This window comes from Harmonia axyridis, chromosome 5 (genome assembly GCF_914767665.1).
Source record: "Harmonia axyridis chromosome 5, icHarAxyr1.1, whole genome shotgun sequence".
Lineage (NCBI taxonomy): Eukaryota > Metazoa > Arthropoda > Insecta > Coleoptera > Coccinellidae > Harmonia > Harmonia axyridis.
Window position 1 is genome coordinate 14,428,701 of NC_059505.1, and position 21,733 is coordinate 14,450,433.

The window sequence follows — 21,733 nt, forward strand, 5'->3', positions numbered from 1 at the left end:
GGAAGAAGCTGCGGTTACGGTGAATGGCGAGCGCAATTTTTTTTTCCAAAAATTGGTCGATCTGCATGCGTGTATGCAGCAGGCTCAACTTTAATGAAGCTCATTATCATCGAGAAACACTTGAACACAATAGTAGCCAGTATCTACAAAATTTTTGATATAATTTACTTTCTCGAGTTAAATGATGCACCCTGTATACATACAGCCCAACGCTTAGAAAGATAAAGAGCTGTTTTATTCATGTATTGTTATTTATTTTTATGTAGTAATAATTTTATAGTGTTAGTATATGGATTTTTATCTCGGCTCTAAGTTGTATTCAATAAAAATATGTAGGTACGTTTATGTATGAAAGCTCCCCATAATTATTACTGAGATTTTCAAAATCATTCGTAAATTTTGATGCAATTGCTTCGTTATAGTTCTAATCGAGGTTATTCAATCCATTTTGCAAATGAAATGTTTTGTTTTCGTGAGTAACTTGATTTGAATTTCTTCATTTCGTGTATGCAAGGTCCATTGTCAGGGTATTGTCCTAAATACCATTGTTTTTTACAATCTAAGGTCGTTCCAATATTAGGAAGTATTTTAATTATCGAATTCGAATCATCCGTTAATTCAAGCATCTCATTTTCGATCATAATTTCGAATAACTTATTGATTTTCTGTGATTACAAATAGCGCTTAGCTGCTTGTACCATATAGTTATCAGATTCTAAGTATGTGAACAAATGGTAGTGAAAAAAAAAGAAAAGCTTCTGGTGCTAATTCCTCACTAATTATTCCTAGATTCACAAATATGATTTCCTCCAACTTGCACATTTCATTGACAAGTTAGCATGAATCGATCAAATATGAGGATTCCGACAACTTTCTCTCAAGGAATTTCAAAAAATCAATTGAAAATTCTCATTTGGATTGGAACAAGTTGGGAGTTTATGCGAAAAATAATAGAAAAACATGACACTTTCATTTAATTCTTAACCATGGAAAAACGTAATTTGAATTAAAGGACCAGCTGGAAATGTCCACCCCTCTGCTCTAAACATTTTTCACATCTTTTTGTGTTGGCATTGAAGACATTATCCAATGTATGAGGTGAATTTTTTCAACCTTTTCGATAATTCGGTCCTTCCGTTGGCCTAAATCAGATAAAGGTACTTGAAAAATAGGGGAGACTGGGAAGGGTTATTACATTTTTCACAAAATTGTCAATAAAAAATTTGTGTTTAACATTTACCAATCCTATTATGTCAGAGTGAAATTTAAGGACTTCACTTTAACGTTTATATTTAAGATGTTAACTGAAATTGGAAATTTCAACCTTGATTATGAGTTCTTGAATTTGTCGGTGCAAAGTGTCTCAAACCTCCCTATACATGGGGGCTTGATACACTAAAAGGGAGGTTAGATGCAATAAGAAATAAGGTAGAAGCAATAATAAGAAATCAATCTTTTATTTCCATAACACTACCTAATTCCTACTTTCGCAAGTAAACATTTTCATTTTACTAACTACTGACACTTGCACAAGCTGACTGGCACTCCATTTTGTGATTAAGATGACAATCCAGCTTGCATATTCTGCAATTCATTATTTTCGGCGTTTATCAGAAAATGGATCTTTTTCATTTTCTTCCTCAATATCCAAGTCATCAAACACACCTTCTTCTGTTGTGGCATTTCTGTTTAAAACTTTTTTTTGGGGTGAGATTCACTGTATCAAACCTCCTTAGAAGACAAATTTAGAAAATATAGGACGTGAACATATTATGATATTGAAGATCTGTGTCCTTTTTGTTTGTCGACCACTTCCACTCTTTCCACGCTGTCGGTTTCACGGAAAACACTAACGCACCGTGAAACAGTGCGTGAACAATCCTGAATTCCGTTAGAAAGTCATCTATAGAATATTTCCATTAGCCTTCAATTTTTTCTCCATTTCTGAAGTAAAACTTTTCCCACTGATTCGAAAAATCAAATGCTAAATATGACCAGATAATGATATGGTGTAAGCTAAGCGCTAATCACAGAAAATCCTCTCGAATTTCTCCACAGCACTCCTGACCACGAATTTAAAAGAACCCTCGTTATACCTGGTGGAAAAACAAAAACTCGAAAATTTAATTATTTCTATCAGGAAAGCACAACTCCAGCATCTTAATGATGAAATTACTCCAGTGTATACAAAGAAAATAAATTCGAGTACGGACAGCAAAGGACATTCGACCGAGCTACGATAAATTGATATATTATCACTTATTCCCAACACAATAGAAATTATGAGCTATTAGAATTCCGCACGGGTTAGACTTTAATATGAGTCTACTCCTTGTATTTTCTGTTTACCTTCCGTCCAATTGGTACTTCGACCGTTAACAGTTTGAATCCGGTCGCTCGTTAGATGATAACAAAAACACTGCAAATTTTATACCATAGTTTATGGTAATGACCTATAGGTATTATAAAATATCCAAATTCGTATGGAGAAAATTATATCATAAATATCTCATGCCATATTTTTGCCTAATATATTCGTTTTATGATCTGAATAATGCATACATAGTTCAGTTATGAATATATTCAGGGAAGAACTTTGCAATCTCAAAATTTCAGTAATCGTAGCATTGAATTTCAGAATGACTGTCAATAATTCATTGTATCATATCATAAATATCAGTATTTTTTATGACGTGTTCATAGCATGTACCGGGTTTTTCACCATAATTTGGCCTCCCCTTTAACTTTGTTACTAAAAGAGGTACAAAAAAATGTTTTCTACAAAAGTTTCACGAAATCGACTAGTGTTTTTTAAAATGATTTCACAAAACGAAATATATACAGAGTGGGCAACATATTGATTGCAACTTAATTTTTTCAAATGGAACACCCTGTATATTTTTCTATATTTGACTAGCACTCAACTGTTAAGGACCCAGGAGAGTTATGTTCTGTTATAAAAAGTATCCTTGACCCTACTGTGTTGTAAAAGTCCTGCATATGTCAAGAGGAATAGCCATTATCTTAAAAAAAGTTGTATTCATGAACTAGCTTCACAAAAACAGGCATTCAAAAAAACTTGAATGACCATCATCACTGCATCCTCTATTCATTAAATAAGTAGTTTTTGCACAAAAAAACAACCTGTCAAGGTTCGTGAATCGCTCTTAAATGAAAATAAAACCATCAACCTCTTCGTGTTAGATTTAGTTTGAAACGACTCACTTGGAAACACCCGGAGGCAGTCAACAGTGGCGCACTATTACGAAAGCCAAGATTTATATTGAAATAACGTTACAGCATGCAATAGAGAACATGGGGATTTTGGAGTTGATGAAATTGAAGCGGAACTGTGAAATGCAAGATAGAAACATTAATTACTGTTGAAAAACCTTAAGATTAAATTACTTTTCAAAGGAACAGTCTTCTTGGATTTAATGGTATTGGTCCCTTTTTCATATAGCGCTCACGTCGTCTTTTTGTCAATATCGTTTTGAGGTTAATGCAAATCAGCAAAACGAATGACAGAACGAGATAATTGACTACCTCGGTAGTATGGTCGACTGGGAGGTTGACTGTGGTGCCGAGGGTACCGGGTTCGAATCCCGGCTAGGTCATGAATGTTGTATATGTTTGGTGGTGGTTAATGAATTATCGTATATTACTTGATTATGGGTACATAGCATTACTGCTGAGCCCAAATAAAATAGAAAAAAAAACGAGATAATTCCAGACTGTCAGCACAGTTTTGTACCCGACCGCTCTGTGATTACGTGTCTGCTTCGGTCCCTGAATTCATGAAAAAGACCCTTGATTATAACTGTCCATTGGATGTGGTCTATTGAGACTTCTCAAGAGCATTCGATCGCGATCCCCTAAGAGGACTCCTTCTCAAACTAAGCCATTTTGGTATCAGAGGAAAATTACTCAAATTGATCGAGTAATTTTTGAGTGATCGAGAGTTCATGGTCAGAGTCTTCTAGTAGCAGGACTGTGACTAGTGGCGTACCACAGGGTTCTGTGCTCGGCCCACTTCTATTTGTTATTTATGTGGCTGATCTATCAATACTGGTTTCCTCTGAGTGTTTTGTTTATGCAGATGATAACATCAACAGAATCAGGGAGTCCTCTAAACGCCGAAGATATAGAGAGTTTTTGGACCGATCAACTGTCAACACCGACCCCTTTCAACTTCCAAGCGCGTTGGATAAGAAGAGAGGAGAAATCATGTGAGACCATAGAAAATATGGCACATAGTCTAAAGAACAAGAGGAAATATTGAAGAACACTCACAATTAGAAATTACCAGGCCCCGATGGAATTCACAACTTCTGGTTGAAGAAGTTTTGGTGTCTGCACGGCAGGCTAGTCGAATCAATAAATAACATAATTCATAATCCAAGAGAAATCCCAACATTTTTAATTACAGGTATAACTTACCCAATATTGAAAGATTTTCAAAACTGTATGGATCCATCAAAATACAGACCTGTAATGTGCCTACCAATAAAATACAAAATAATCATATCATGTTTAACATCTCGTACCTACAAACATTGTGAGAAAAATAAAATAATGACTACACAGCAGAAAGGATGTTCCAAGAACGCACAAGGATCGAAGGAGTAGCTAGATTCCATCATATGTAAGCAGGCCTTCAAAAAACATAGAAACCTTTTCATCACTTATTTTTGTTATATGAAGGCTTTTGACTCACTTCCACATTGCTATCTGACGAAAATTTTGGAAATATACAAGATCGAACCAATTATAACAAATTTTCTAGAGCTTGCAATGGGCAATTGAAAACAAATACCGAGCTTTCCACGGCAAATAACAAAACCAGGCTGATTCCAATTATGTGTGAAATTTTCCAAGGAGACTCTTTGGACTTTGAGCCCTTTATGGTTCTGCTCTGTACATCGAATTTTCGAAAAGTGAAATTCTCCTTAGAATATACAATGAACAGGTACTCTTTCAAACAATTCAAACAAGCTCATTTAAAATAATGGCACACTCTGCATCATTTATGCATATTTTATAAGCTATTGAATATCTGGAATTTTCGATTCATAGTAACTATTAAGTTTGTTTGGAAGAGTATTTATTGTAGATTCTGAGGAAAATTTCACTTTCCGAAAATTCGATGTATAGGGTGTTTTACAATATGTGGAATAAGGAATATAATCTTCTCAGTCCGGACCTGTGCTATCGATAAGTCATTATGGGCAAATATTTGGCATTGGCCTATAATTCCTCCAAATTTTCATGAAGATCCATGCAGGCGTTCAAGAATTATGCCGATTGAAAGTTTTCGATAAAATACATAAAATATCCTATATCTCTTAAACGAATATAGTCAGGACATATTTCGAATGATTCAGACTCACCAAAATGTCCTGCTTCTGCCCTGAAAACCTGTACAATCATTCGTAAAACACCCTGTATATTACAAGTCGATAAACATCAAAAGACAGCATCACTCATCGACATAGCAATACCAAATAACAACAACCTGCCGCCTGCGTCAAAAGATCTGTCGCTAAAAACAAGCAGTATGAATAGGTACACCTATAAATATCTCGCCTTCGTATTAAGGAATACTTGCTGAATCCAATTGAGCCACTACAAATTATTTTCAATTTATCACCCGAAACCGAAATTTTTTCAAAAAAATGGATAGTATCCGAAATTTCTCCAATTCATAAAAGTGGCGTGAGGAATGATGTTCGGAATTATGGGCCAATCAGCAAGCTGTACATTTTTGGTAAGCTATTCGAGAAGATCATTCATAACCGTATTCTGCCTACCATAAAAAAATCTCACCATCGAAGAGCAGCATGATTTTTTCCGGGTTGCTCACTAGTTACGAATTTGGTCTCATTTTCGGAGTATATAATTGATCATATTGACGCCCGAGGTCAGGTAGATGCGGTATATAACGACTTCAGCAAGGCCTTCGACAAAATTTACCACGAAAAACTCTTGGAGAGGCTTGCTGAGGTCGGTGTAGGTGGTGTAGATCGTATATCTTTCCGGTAGAGTTATATATGTTTCTGTTGCGGGTCGTAAGTCCGAATTATTTGGCATAGCCTCGGATGTGCCCCAAGGGAGCCATCTAGGACCCCTCATTTTATAATCTACATTAATACTATAAAAACTTGTTTCCACCATTGCCTATCTGATACTTCTCTACGGGGACGATTTGAAAATCTATCGATATGTTGAAACCATGGAGGATTGTTTCATAATACAAGAAGATTTGCAATGGTTGAATGAATTTTGTCAGCGTAACTTCTTAATTATGAATACCTCAAAATGTTATTCTATCTCATTCACGAAAAAAGTTAATAAAATCAAATACTTATATGAACTTGATAATGAGCCAGTTAGATACTCGAGTGAGGCAGTTGATTTAGGAGTTACCTACACTTGACGGGAAGTGGTCATTCAGGACATATATAGAAAAGACAATTAATGCGTCCAATAGGTTGGTTGGATTCATCAACAGAAACAGTAGAGATTTCAATAACTCTTGTTGCTTATTTCTCTATATTACCTATTCTTTCATTCATAGCAGGCTATCCTTTGCATCTGTTGTCTGGAGCCCAAAATATGACATTCATATAAAAAAATTCAGCGAGTACAGAATAAATTTTTGAAATTCCTTGCCATTAAAACACATATTTAAATTAAAGATAGAAACTACAATCCTTTAATACATAAATTCAAAATCTTGGACCTCGAGGATGATAGAAATGTAATGGATCTTTGTACACTCTATAAAATAATCAAGAATCATATAAAATGTCCCTACTTACTTTCTAGAATCAGATTTAGAGTACCTGGTCGCGATGTTAGGAATAGAAGCCTTTTCAACATTCCTTATCGTAGAACGAATAGGGGACAGCACCCTCCGATGATACATTTGCAGGCCGCCTTTGACTCCCTCAACTTCAGCGAATTTATAGGCATTTTTGCTAACGAGTGTGATAATTTAAAAAATTTCTTGAAAACTTCTCCTTTGACTCTTACTGTGAAGTAAATCAATAATCATATATTAATTGTGACTTATCTACTCTGTAATTTGTGGTTGCTTTGTTGGTCTTTGTACTGTTCACAACCTAAATGTACAATAAATAAATAAAAAGGAGTTTCGAAAAATTTCAAAATATAGGGACTAGAATTTCAGATAAAGCGTCAGTGAGGAATGATATCAACGAAAACTATTCCAATTATCATCTCAACAACTGAAATAATACCCAAAAATCTCAAGAAGAATATCAAGCAACTAGTGAGTTTATCTGTAATATAATGCAAAAAGCATCTTTTAGGTACTGCAAGACGGTGAGAAAATTGCTGGGGGGGACGGACAGGGATAGATCCAAGGATCGGCGAGATTATGTGAAAAAGGACCAGAAGTTTGACGAGGACCAGGGGGACCACAAGGACTGGACACGACAGAGCTCTATCCTTATGATATTCTAAATATACCAACTATAGAGCTGTATAAACCTTCAGTAAATATCTTATAAAGCACTATATTATGTTTTAGGAACTAATCTTATGTAATACATTTTGGTTTATATCATGATTTACGATAATTATAGATATTTTTGTAACTTGAGAACTTCACCCATAGCTCAATCATTTTTCAACAAATGTCCAAGTTGCATTTTTCAAAATCTAAGCTCACCAGTTCCTTAATTCAGTTTTTCCATTGTCTCAGCAAGATACTTCACTTTTCTTACTGATACACCAAAATTTATGATTCCCATTTATTTTTCTTGAATTTCTCATACTAATTCTGGTAAAGGTTTACATATAATTCACGTCCTGTCCCCAATGTTACTTTCGATTATCAATGATAGTCTGGAAAATTAACTATTCAATGACACAGGACGTAATTTCCCAATTTTTCCAAGAACTAATTTATAATTGACCAGTTTTGTCAAAACAGAAGACCATCAAATCATTCAGAGTAGTCGTGTGAGTACCAGAAGAATCAAAGGTAATGGATTGCAGAAGCCATATAGATAAATCCCTTTGTATAGGTGCTGTATATCGTGGTTACTGAGAATAAATTAGTTGAAGAACTGCAAATAATTCAATTAAACGGATAACATTACAGTACAATATTTATTCAGTTTCTTCAATAATGGAAAATAAGCCCTCTAATCTCAGGATTACATAATTAATACTGAATTAGCATTGTAAGAATCAATGTATTCTGGTAAACTAAATGGTTCGATATTCAGTATAACTGAGATAATTATTTCTTAAAAAATTTTACATTCATTTAGAATGAAACTGAATAAACTAATTTAAATCTTTATGCACACTATAATATATTTTTCTATCGCATCACTAATAAAGTGGCAGCTAGTTCGGATAAAAATAGCTGCTATCTTCAGGTCGGTCGAATCCTATTTGGCTCTTCCATATAAACATCTTATTATATAATTATAATAATAATGTAGTTGATTGTAGCATAAACGTTATATTTGATAACAATGGAAAATTAATTCTATGGTAACTCGAATCTACAAACCATCATTGTAGGGAGTACTAAAACTTTAATGTTTGAGCACCTAACACAACAAAAAAAGTTGAAACCTCATCAAACCAAAAAATAGATTTTCTTGAACACTTTAATCTATGAGAAAAACATTATTACAGCTTCAATTACATTTATTAATGACAATAATTATTATTAAATCAACTAATGGTAATATATCAGTTTGAAAACTTGATTAATGGTGAAGAGCAAATGAAAAAAATTTTTCTCGATAGGAATTCATCATAAAAAGTAAAATTTACTGGTAAAAAGTAAATAAAAATATATAGCCCTGAAACAAATGAAAATTCAATTTTTTTTTTAAATTAAAGACATATATATTGCAGAGCATCAAACTTCAATAGCTTGGGTACATTTCATTCCATGTCAATACATAGTATTTATCCAAATATCACAGTCATCATTAAATAGATGATCCAACTGATCGGCAATTATAGACATATTTCAAAAAAACTATGAAAATCAGTTTGCTTGTTCGCAAGCATCTATCCAATCATTGTAAACATCTACCGGATCTGACAAAAAGTTGATTGTTGTTTGAAAATCTTCCAAGCATACCCTACAAGTTATTCTTGCTGTATTTCTGCCCTTATCCCTGAAAAGTAATGATCAATAATTAATTATGTTCAGATAGGTATATATAATCAAATGGGAATAACATAAACATGATGTCAACAATGACTTGACATAAGATGAGAAACTAAAAACTTTTATATTACTGAGAAATGAGAGATATCTCTTGAACGTATAGAAAATAAAGTGAATATTTCTATCAAATAAAACCTTTTATATTCAAATCTGAAATATACTTAATATACTAAACAGGTAACTTCTACACCTCTATCAATTCATAAATATTAAATAGACTATTTGCAAATTGCTTCCCACAAATGTTTTAATTTTATTAATTTGAGGGATAACTCAATAGGCTATTTGACAGTTTGAAAAATCTAGTTCTAATGAGATCAGAACACTCAATTTCAGGATGTAATAACTAATTGGCAAATATACTCTCATAAATCAAATTAAATGAACAAATAGAAAATGAAATTTATTTACATCTTCACATCACAAGATTTTTCGTGATTGCAAAAAGGACAGTTGAATTGTTGATCCAAAGGTTCTATAGCTTTCCTTTTAGGTGCCGGTTTTCTTTTAGATTTTCTACGACCCATACTACACTGTTTAGTGAATAACCACAAATAACGATAATAATAACAACAAACAACTTTGATAACTGCAGAAAAGCGCCTGACTCTGACTAGGGATGTGTCGTTCACGAACGAACGGATCAAAAGACCCGGGTCTTCAAAACGAATGGTTCGATCGGGTCGTCTCGCTGAAAATGATTCGTTCGTTCGAACCGATCCAGATGAGTCAAACTTTCACGTTCAGTTCATTCAATCTGTGGATCTTTTAGGTCCCAAAGATCGAAAGATCCATGGAATGGTTCGTTATTCTAGTCTAGGTAGACTATTTCGGATGGGTTGACCGCAAAGAAACATCTGGTAGTAATAAAATACATCAATTTCGCAGATGAATCATCGGCTCGGCAGTCGGCACCCGGTTTTGAACAAAAATGATAGATAGTAACTGTCTGTAATGGCTCCCTCTCATGATTATTACCAATTATGATATCTTGAAAATGTGTTAATGTATATTGTTTATTATTTTTCGATAAAAATTTTTCAGAAACATGAATGTAGGTTTAGTTAAAACTATACATTCATGATTTATTAGTAGCTAAAACCTCGAATAGTCCGCAATCATTCAATTTAAACGAGACATAAATTGGTTTATGAAATTTTTTCATAATCATTACATGGATCAGATCTCAACTCAATTCATTATATTCGGCCAATTCGGTAACTTATAACTTCTTGATAATGGATTATCTCCTTTATGTTTATTATCATGTCTCGAATATATCATTATCACGAATTCTCGATCCTATTAAAAACATACCGATCCACAAATACAAAGGTGATCTTAACTTAACAAAAACATTCTTAACCTTAACTTGACCAGGTAAAGAAAAGAAGGAACGAAAGAACCAGATCTACGGATCTTTGAATCATGCGCAAATCGTGCATGGTTCGATCTGAGCTAGTGAGCTGAAAAGAACCATTGGGTCAATTGAACGGGTCTTTTGAACCGGGTCGTCAGAGCTATTGATCTGGTTCGACCCGGGTCGTCGAAATTGAACGAACCACACATCCCTATCTGACACTGACTGAGGTAGAGACACAGACTAATGGAGGCCGACCATAGACTATATTATGGCAGTGATGTCAATTCTCCCAAGTCAAAAGTACCTAAATTTCTTTCGGAAAATCCCTAGAAATCCCTAAATGAAATGAAATTGAACTCCTCAGAAGTCCCCAGATTTGTTCAAAAAATGTAAAAAATTCAAATAATTTCATTTACTTAGCCAGAAATAGTTTTAAAGTTCAATTATTTAGACAGACAGGGGTTATAAATAAATAATGCATCATCAAAAAAAATATATATATAATAATATTTATTTTTCTGATAAGTATAATATATGTTATACAAAGCTTAATTAATCATTAATTCTGTATAAATTTCTGGTACCCATCAATGTCAAATGATCGGGCGATATTTCAAATGACTGACAATATTCATCCGATGAAAATCTCACAATGGCAACAGCATTTAACGCTTCGCCGCCTAATTGACCATATTCACCGTCGCCATATTGTTTTGCGACAATACCAACTACCCAGTGTTCCCAACGGAGAAATATTGAGTTTACTAGAAAAATACCGCTAATATCAAAAATATTATCAGCCATAAAGATTATTTTTCCACTGACTATTTCCAAAAATGAAGCGAAGCCTTCATTTATTCACTTGGCCATAATTAATTTGTTCAGAAAACCACCTTTCACTAATGTTTTTATTTCCAAAAGGTGAAATTTCTGCAAAATATTGTCCCAAACAAGCCTATCTGACGTAGCAGCCAGAAAAGGTACACATAAACTTCACTTAGAAACTTTATATTGTGGAATTTTTCTAGTAAACTCAATATTTCTTCGTTGGGAACACTGGGTAGTTGGTATTGTCGCATAACAATATGGCGACGGTGAATATGGTCAATTCATTTCTCTTCTTACATTTAATGTCTGTAACAACTGTAACAACAGCATTACCATTGGATAATATGTAAAATTACAAATATCTTTATATTCCGGAACTCCAGTGAAGTATTTCATCTACACTCATCATAAACGAGTTTTTTATCTTCATCACTCAAAAAATCAAGAGCAATATGCTCCACTGTCTGTTAATATTGTCTCCATTAATGCCTTCAATCTGACTGAATATTCATTATTTCAAGAATATCATCAATTATTATTTCGAATTAATAATTCCTAGAAATTCCCTATTTCCCTCTTAATCCCTAAAACCATAATTTCCCCCTAAACCTGGGGACACATCCTCAGAGTTGACATCACTGCATTATGGATGATTATGGGGGCGACCACAGATCACTAACACATTCTTTTTCTTCTTCTTTTTGTGTGCTTGGCAGCGAGGCCATCTACACATTGCACTAATACATTACATGAGTATGAGATTCATAACTGATGGGAACATCACCATGCAGCGACGGAAAAGGAAGCTATGGCAGCAATATCTTCGTAATGGATCTGAGATGGACTATCGTGTTCATCGCAACTTCTCAAATGCACTTGGCAAAAAAATTAAGAACGCAAGAAAGTTGTTTCATGAATTTCTTGCTCAACCCAATAATCGGAAAAAATTTTATAAATATATCCGAAACACTCTCAGCTCTGAGGTTTCAATTCCTCGTGTCAGAGATGAATCAGGTGGTCTATGTTCTAGTGACCCAGAATGCTCCGCCAATGTTTTCACCATTTCCTTTCCTACAGAGACAGGGGGCCCACTGCCCTGCATTACTTCTCCTCTCTCGAATCTATTGATATCAATGAGGAAGAAATACTGAAACTTTTATCTGAGTTGGATCCATCTGCCGCCTTTGGTAGGGATAATTTCTCTTCTGGATTGCTGAAAAAATGCTCCACATTCCTTCCACTGACGATAACTGTTTTAATAAGATTATCCTTCAGCTCATGTCTGTTGTATATTGTAAATGTTGTATTTTGTAAAAAGATAAAGATATTCTGTGGCAATATTCTATGACCACAGAATATCGAACAACCTCGAGATGAGAGAGGTTAGGTCCCTCTCGGAACTAGCACGTGTGCAGACTACAACAACTACAGACTTGTATAATAATAAAATAAATAGTTAAAACAAGAAGTGTTTCAATAAATGTATAAAGTGAAACTAAAACAATGTCAATTACCATCTGCTTGAAAAATATCTAGGATAACTCCTGTTTTCAAAAAGGGGGACAAACTATGCCCGAGTAATTACCGCCTCATTAGTCTCTTTCCTATCATATCCAAGATTGCTGAGAGAGTTGTTTGTAATAAATTGCTCGATTTTTTGACTGAAAACAAAATAATTCCTGAGTGCTAGCATGGTTTCCTGTCAGGGCGTTCGGTCGTCACATGCCTCCTGCAGTGCCTTCAGAACTGGACCAAATCTGGACCAAGGTTGGACTATTAATTCACTATCTCTATGTTAGTAGAAAATAGAAAATCAAGCAAATCCTCACCTCAATGATTTATGTTGTGCTGCCCCATACTTTGTGGTGTGCGTTCGTATCGCAGCCCAGAATCAATTGTTTCTTCTCCCTGCGGCACAATTCGATGAGGCGTTGTACTTCCTCCGGTGGTGGGCTGATGGCGTCTCCTGGAAACCAATGCCGCAGCAAGATCCCTCGTCAGGAACCCTGTAAGTGGAAGACAAGTTAGTCCCCTTCTGAGTATTATCAAGGCTCTTGAACTTACTGACTTATCGCAGTATATCGTCTGATATACTTTGTTTGGTAGGCCTCTCCACTTGGCCTCCATTTATCCAGGGCTCTTGTATCAGCCCTATATCAATATGCCTTCTAGACGTTCTCCAGCATAAGGGTACGGCCATGGTGAGCCGCTTCTCGCGTCTCGCTTTATCGCGGCTGATTAGACTAGCTCTCGGCGACTGGTGAACCTGCTAGATTGTAGCAGGTGGTGGTCATAGTGCACCGCTCGTCAAAACGTCTCGTTGTGTTTGCCGCTGCAGCATAATTCATTTTTCATCATGAATTTATGCCGTGAGGATCTTTTGGCTATCTTAATAGCTAGTGATTATGTTTCTTTGAAACTAAAACATGGAAGGTCTACTGACGTTCATGAAATAAATAGATCACGTCAAAAAGTTGGTGAATATCATACCTTGTTTTAACAGCTGACGGCCCATCCAGAAAAATTTTTCGAAAATTTCCGCATGCAAGAATTGACATTTAAGTATATTTTGAATCTAATAGAAAATCGTTTAAAAAAACAGTGGTGCAACTTTCATCAACAAAGAATTTGGTCGAGAAATAAAAGGTACAAATTTTCCAATACCAGTTCGCGACCGCCGAATATTGAACAAAAAAATATACATTTATTTGCTTTTTGATTGAAATACACTCGAAAAAATATCTTATAATTGATATGGAACAAAATATACACACATAATTCATTTAAAATAAGAAATAATTACTATTTTCTGGTCATATATCACAAAGCACTTTTCTGAGAGAGGACGAGAAAGAACCCTTTCCTATGAAAGACGGTTATAAACTAATTTTTAGCGCGAAAACTTTGACCTATACCACTACTATGCAAACTATCTTGGAAGGGTAGAATGGTCGAGAACACGTACCGCGAAAATATTTTGCACTACATGATATATTTTAATTATTATTTTATCTCAAATCACGGAATGGTCGAGAACCAGTGCATTTACCCTAATTCTCTTCATATTTTTGTTCATTGGTTCAGTACCCTGAGTATATTTGTTTATTTCATTTGCCATATATCGACTCATATAATTTCCACCGACTGAAAGATGTAGATGAATTTCTTGTAATTGAAACATCAAATTTTCTCTTACAAAAATTATATTGAATAAGTAAAAAAAATAATATAAAATAACAATATCCCATATCACGCTGTTTAAAAACACTTTAGAAATCAAAATTTCTTTGTTAATGTCCATCCTATCGATATTTATTCACTACTACGTCCAAATTCCTTTATGAAATCAATCGAGCGGGCTTACCGGCAAGCGAGAAAAGAATTAGTAATTCATTCCGGTAAAAGCGAGAAGAAGCTGGCTGAGCACTCGGAAGCGGGCGAGCAGGCGCACTATGTCCATACCAGATCATTTCTTCGTATGTTTATTACCCGCTAGCAAGACGCGATAAAGCGAGACGCGAGAAGCGGCTCACCATGGCCGTACCCTAAGGCACTAGAGGCTGCCTTCGAATGCTGGAGGTTTATCTGAAGGCATGTCAGACATCTGCCCCTTATGAGGTTGGATGTCCGCTAGGCACTTCGGAGCGAACCGCAGGTTTTACTCCGCTGGGCCCCCCGTCTCATGCCTTTGCGGCACAGCCCTCCTCCCAGACTTGTTGGTCGGTTTGGTGGCCTCTTCATTGCCTGGAGGCTTCACCACCTTCTCCGTTTCCTCCCCCTTAGGCCTTTCCGGACCAGAGGTTGAGGCCTGAGGTGCCTCTCTCCTCTCCACCGTTGCTTTCGATCCCTTAAGGCGAAGATTTGATTGGCCGAATAGGTAATTTATTCGCCAATTTTGTGCTCGAAGTCTTTCGACCGAAGCTCTATCATCCGAGATGACGATTTCGTGCATGGGTCCTGATGGTCCCCTTCGAAGGACCCTCCAGCTGGAGGTTTTGAGCCCTTCATTATGGTTCTCAACCAGCTTGAAAATTTCCTCGCAGGAGAGATCCTGACTTTCTGGGAGATAGCCAACTAGGATCTCCAGGTGAGGCAGTTCTGCCTCTTCAGCAATCCTCAAGTCAGCTCCCTCCCAGGGTTTCAATTTTGGCTGGATGTTTCTGAGCCACTCAACAGTGGCTTTATCAAAGCATGTCAGATCAAGCCAGCCTGGCCTTATATGTGATTGCTGGAAGTTAGGCTTTATAGCGTCCTCTTTTCCCAGCGCCATGACTTCCTCCATGATTGATTTCTTGATGGCCTTCAGTTGGTCTATTTCTAGAATCACCTCTGGATACTTTTTGTCCATTATACCCACCTTCAGACCTGCAGCAACCTGGCTTTAGGTGGGCCCACCTTGTGCAGGAGCCTTGGGAGCTCCCGAGGGCTGAGCCCTGGAAGCTCCCGGGGACTGAACTTTGGAAGCCTCCTAGAGCCCGGAAACTCCTGAGGACTGTGCGACTTTCGGAATCTCACACTCAGCACTCTTAGGCTCTTTGCCTTTAGGTGTGCCGTCCTCTGACCTATTCCTCTTGGTCCCGCGGCCTGTAGTCTGTCTGGGACTAATTGGTTTGGAGGCTCCTTTCCTGACTTCATCAGGCGCCATCCCTTTATTTATGAGTAACTTCATCCTCTTCCTAGCAGCCCCAGAGAGTATAGGTCTTCTTACCGCCAACTTTTCGAGGCCAGCTACGACCTATTCATCGCTGCTCTTCAGCAGCATTTCCTCAGACATGGGGCCAGGACTTGCGCCCTGTTCCTCAGGCTGAATGAGGTTTTGTTCTTCTTCAGTGATTGGCACATTAGGGCTAGTACCAGGCCCTTCTTTTACATTTACTAGGTCCATATCAATTCCCACGAGTAGATAGGGGATTTCAGTGACCAGAGGCAGAGCCCCGCATGCTCCTGGAAGGCCAATTAAACCAGAGGTCGCCTGGTATCCGGATATTCAGGACTAGATCTTCCCACTAGCCATGCAGACTTCGGCATATGCTGTTCCACCTTGTCTTGGGGAAAGTTTTTATTGTTTCTTTCATACACTTGGCTCAGGTGGTTAAACCAAATCACCCGGCATGTGTCATGTACTCGCGAGACATGACCACAGACATTAGATTCCACATGTCGGTATATCAGACATGAGAGTATTGATCCCATGCATGCCTGGCATCGTTTACCCGGTGCAATACCCCAAACCACGACACTACAGCAGGGTATGGGGAGAGTTGCACCGCATTTGTCAGTGTCAATCGATCACTGTCCAACTCTCGCCCCGAGGAGGCTGCGGTGAACTATGCCAGCACAGATCTTGACATGGCCGGGGTCGACTAATCCCCCGAGAGCGAGGAAGTATCTAATCTTCATCATATTATGATCATGTAAACTACTATCTGATAAAGTAAGAGCTCTGTGCATGATGTTTGAGTTGAGAAACCTTTCCGAAAAAGTTTCCTCCTACTACCCTCCCTCACCACCAGATAAGCAATTAAAGTTGATAATTGTTCAAGTTCGGGATCCCCGATTTCTTTTTGTTTTAAGTTGGCCATTCTGTATTATTGTATAATATCCTTGTATTGCTCTTTCAGAGCCCCAAAGACGATTTGAATTGAATCGAAACGTCAGCAGAATGTTCATCTAATTGATTTCCTTCATCCCTGACCTGAACCAATTATCAGCAATAGATCAATTTGAAGGTCATTAAACTAATATTGTGATTACAGAGGATCTCTCTTGGCCTGCCCATGTGGGTAATTTAGTCTCTAGCTAGAGCCAGTAAAAAATATTCCTTTTGGGTGAGTTCGACCATCTTACGAGGAGAGACTACAAATGTTCCGGTTGAGTAGTTTTCATCTTAGAACACAGAATACCAAGAAGTAGTATAAGGCGATATTCCTTTGTTAAAACTGGTGAACGGAAATCCGCTATTAGATACCTTCCATGAGTCTTTACTTTGGAATTTTAGCTTTTCGTGCTGTCAAAATGAACCAATAAATTATTTTTCCTACAACTGTTATGAAAAGAAGCGTATTCTGCATAGCTTACTCAATTGCAAAACTATGTATTGCTCATACTGTGATTTCTCACAGTAGGAGCTATACATAGTTTTGCAATTGAGTAAGCTATGCAGAATACGCTTATTATTATTATTTCTTACGGCACTTTACCCACACCTCGCTTGGTAGACCAATGAAATTGGGCTTTTGAGTCGTTTCTATGGAAACTCAATAAATTAGCACATACTGTCAACGAAGGCCATTTTGATTCGATTCAAGTCCATTACTTGAATTATTGAAATTTGTGCAGTTGTAGGAAAAGTATAGTGTGCAACATGTGGAGAAAGTCCTTTTCTTGCTCGTGTGTTTGCGGCACTCGCCTTTCAGGATCGTGCCAAAAACTTCCACACTCGCGAGAAAAGTTGGACTTTCCCCACTTGTTGCACAATATACTATTTTTTCGAAATTCAATCATTTACTCCTTGCTATAATATCTATGTTTTACCAAAAAAAGAAAATTTAATTTAAACAGCTCCTTCTGGGTGTTGCAGTTTCTTTGTCAATCAGTATATTTCTCCAACGGCACACATGCGTGACACCGCGATAATAAAATCTCACAACAGTTGTATGTACTATGTAGTACCTATCAGAAAAGCCATGCGGCTCTCCGTAACAAAGGGTTGCATGTATGAGCAAAACACTAGCTCGTGAGCGAGAGCATCACTATGTGAAAGGAGCCCTACAGTTCTATAATTAAGATGTATTAAACCCGTCAACACAGATCTGTGCTAAATGAAGAAGAAGCTGTGTACATAGGTGTTCAGCAATATCGTAGGAAGTATAATGAGGAGAATTTCAAGATGGGATGAGTTGCAACAAACGATAAAAAACTGTTTGTATGATAATTTATTCTTTTAATTTCTGCATGACTAATCAAAGAGCCATCTTTATCTCTAAATAATATTGAAACGTATTTTTTTTTCACAGATATCAAGGATGAATTCAATTTATCTTCCGAGGCAGCTGACTGCTGATCTGATATTATTTTTAGATAAGTTATTCGATTATGTCAATATGTCAAACATTCGAAACATACAGAGAAAGTCCTTGAGGAAACCGGTAACTGAAGATTCTGATCATGAAATCTTTTGGCAGAAGGGAATCGAATTTTTCAAAATACATATACCATTTTATGATAATCTAAAAAAAAATTATATTGCCATTTTTAGTCTGAAGTATAAACAAGTATAAATCATACTTATTCTCCTTCATCCGTAAATCAAGCATACATTCGTTAATAGTACTTCGAGCCAGAAGATCATTCTGGTAAATCAAGCAATCAACCACACACTCATTCACTGAGGGTAAAGTGTAGGGAATATTAATCCAAATATTGTTCAGTTTATATCTACCTTACTTACTTACTGACTTAATGTTATCATATTCAGTAAGTTCGTACTGAGAAGAGGATTTTACAACACATCAGGCCTTTAGCTTAGAGTTTTTCGAGGGGGGGAAAAGGGATTCTAGTGCCCTCATTTAAATATATACGAAAAATAGTGAGTATACAGCGCGCCAAAAAACTCGTCAATAATTCTTATACGAACAATCATTAAGAAAAATCTTCGAACCCGTCGATTTTTAATTTCAAAAGCAATTTATCGTATGCTTTTTTGAATTTGATATTTCTCACCCCCTACGGCCCGCACCCAATTTTGGTGAAATATATGGATTGTGATGTATCAAATGAAAGGTAATATGATTACCTATTGTGGCTAAAAGTAGAATTGGTTGTGCCGTTTTTCATTGAAAAATTAAGAAATAATTTACAATTTCTGATTAGAGAGTAACCATTATTCTTTCACTAATTATTACTGAGGGAATTCCACGAATTCATCGATTTTCAATATAATAATAAAAAACGGCACAGCCAATTCTACTTTTAGCCACATCGCTGAATAGGTAATCAAATTACCTTTCATTTGATGTATTATAATCCATATATTATCGTTTGAAAGAATTAAGTAGAGGGGTGCGGGGCGTAGGGGTTGATAAATATCAAATTCAAAAAAGGAAACGATAAATTGTTTTTGATGTTAAAAATCCACGGGTGCGAGGATTTTCCTCAATAATTCTTCGTACAAGAATTATTGACGAGTTACGTTACTTTTTTGGCACGCTGTATATTGTCAAAAAAAAAGACTCAGATCACAATCTAATTCTTCACTCTTGCTTCCCTTCCTCCCCCCGGTTGCTGTGGCCTTGCATCACATCCTAAATGATTTGTTCTATCAAAACCTCCTCCATCTGAAAGTGTTGTCCTTGACGAATTGAATATAATAATTCCAAAATTAATTGTCCTTAAAGAAAAATCAAAATTTAGTAGTTGCACTCTGGTGTATATATATATGTTTTCATTTCTCTTTCAATTTCAATGGAAGATGAATTAATCACTGTGATAAATTCAAAAAAAATTAAGCTTATACTATGAATAATTGAGGGACATTTTTATCCAGGTACGGCAGTACAAATACCTGAGATATCTGTCATTTGTATTTAGGCATTCTCCAAATTATTTTTTTTTTATATTTTTCCACGAATTTGTGAGAAGAAAAATATTTGGCTTCATCTGAAATTGTTTTGATGAACAATTTGGATTTCAAAATTTTAAATAGTAAGTAGTAAAAAAGTAAAAAGATAAGGTGTTCCTTGCACTGGTGGTGCATGCAGGTAAACGAAATTATGACACAAAATTTCTAAATTCCTTTAAATTTCCCCTGGTGAAGAACTAATAGATCCTATGAAAATGCTGGGGAAAAGTATCTTGGATGTAAAGGAGAAAAATAAATCATTCATTTTTTCATGTTATTTGATTTATTTTTTGTTGATGATATTTTATTTATTTATCGTTGATAGTAATTTATTTATCTAAATGTTAATTTATTTATTGTTGATGGTATGTATTTTGATAATTCATTGTTGATGCTAATTTATTCATTCATTGTTGATGATAATTTATTTATTTATTGTTAATGTATATTTATTTATTTTTGATTACCCACTGTTAATTCATTATATTATATTTTTTTCAACTTTTGACTTTTATTTGTTTCAAATTACCACTAATGAAGGGGTTCTGTTTTTTCGAATGTTAATATGATGAATGTAACTTCCTTCCGAAATATAACAGCATTTTATTAAAGTGGAATATCCTTTATATTTGAGTTATAAAGATATTTGATCAAAATGGCAGTCGACTTGAGCCCGTAAAAGGATATTGAAATTAAAAACATTTGCTGTAACTATTATTTATTGCTGAGCAAATGGCTTTGAGATATTAACCCTATAAATACGCTCAGCAAATCGATGGATTATCTGAAAAAAATAATTTGAGATATACTTAGTTAATTTCAGGGAATATCTTGATAATTTTTGTAAGATACATTGATACATTTGGGTAAATTTTCAATAAATAAAAAAAAATCAGTAAAATAAAAAAATTGAAATGGAATTACTTTCATTTAATTTCGATTTAGTTCATTGTGGCATTATGAAACTTGATGTATAGAATAGTGAATAGAATTTCAGTTACTTGGAAGGTAGAAATATTTTAAGCAAATTTAAGGAAACATTTCGAATCCAAAATAATAAAAAATAAATAGGAGTAATTTGATTGTAGATGATAATTTGTGTAGATATTGAAATTAAGCCTAGAGGTCCAAAAGGAATTTCGAAAAGAGATCATTAACGGGTTTTCGCCCATTAAATTGAATGCCCGAATGCTATTTGACAAGACTCAGTGGCGTATCCAAGAGGGATATATCCCCCCCCCCCCCCCAGGAGGAATATCCATTATATGCCCCCCAGGAGGAATATCCATTATATCCATTACATGCTTACTCATAATGAGATTGATATATGAGGTTGTGACATATAATAATAATAATAATAAAGATCTTATTATTATTATTATTATTATATGTCACAACCTCATATATCAATCTCATTATGAGTAAGCAAACTTTTTTGGAAAACTTCTTCAAGTTTTTGCGTTTGAATACAACAGCTGACACTTCGACAGGTGAATATCAATCTCGAATAACATTTTTTTTTTCTTTATCACCCCAAGGCTTATATCTGAGTGCGCCACTGACAAGACTATTTCATGAGACAATAATTACTGGTTATCAAAGGTATTATAATTTTTTCTACTCCCCTTACAGAAAGTGACGAAATTTGTACATCTCGCCAACTATTTAACTGCTTATATTTTTAGGCACTGTCAGT

At 35.6% G+C, this 21,733-nt stretch overlaps 2 protein-coding genes and 2 long non-coding RNA genes across 4 annotated transcripts; 1 reads left to right on the forward strand and 3 right to left on the reverse strand.

The window, feature by feature from the left end:
* The first annotated feature begins 5,813 nt into the window (after nucleotides 1-5,813).
* LOC123680577 lies at nucleotides 5,814-7,622 on the forward strand. The gene is made up of 2 exons (XR_006747530.1): nucleotides 5,814-6,760; nucleotides 6,829-7,622. It is a non-coding gene; the product is annotated as an uncharacterized LOC123680577 (long non-coding RNA).
* Nucleotides 7,623-8,633: 1,011 nt separating this feature from the next.
* On the reverse strand, nucleotides 8,634-10,858 carry LOC123680575 (transcription elongation factor 1 homolog). The gene is made up of 3 exons (XM_045618542.1): nucleotides 10,802-10,858; nucleotides 9,638-9,835; nucleotides 8,634-9,173 (listed from the first exon to the last, which is right to left on the reverse strand). Exons 2-3 carry the CDS (start codon nucleotides 9,751-9,753, stop codon nucleotides 9,041-9,043), a joined length of 249 nt encoding a protein of 82 aa, XP_045474498.1. The 5' UTR covers nucleotides 9,754-9,835; nucleotides 10,802-10,858; the 3' UTR covers nucleotides 8,634-9,040.
* Nucleotides 10,859-11,701: 843 nt separating this feature from the next.
* On the reverse strand, nucleotides 11,702-13,607 carry LOC123680576. The gene is made up of 3 exons (XR_006747529.1): nucleotides 13,482-13,607; nucleotides 13,247-13,423; nucleotides 11,702-13,174 (listed from the first exon to the last, which is right to left on the reverse strand). It is a non-coding gene; the product is annotated as an uncharacterized LOC123680576 (long non-coding RNA).
* Nucleotides 13,608-15,075: 1,468 nt separating this feature from the next.
* Nucleotides 15,076-15,765, reverse strand: LOC123680265. Its single transcript, XM_045618068.1, has one exon. It carries the CDS (start codon nucleotides 15,763-15,765, stop codon nucleotides 15,076-15,078), a length of 690 nt encoding a protein of 229 aa, XP_045474024.1.
* Nucleotides 15,766-21,733: the final 5,968 nt, after the last annotated feature.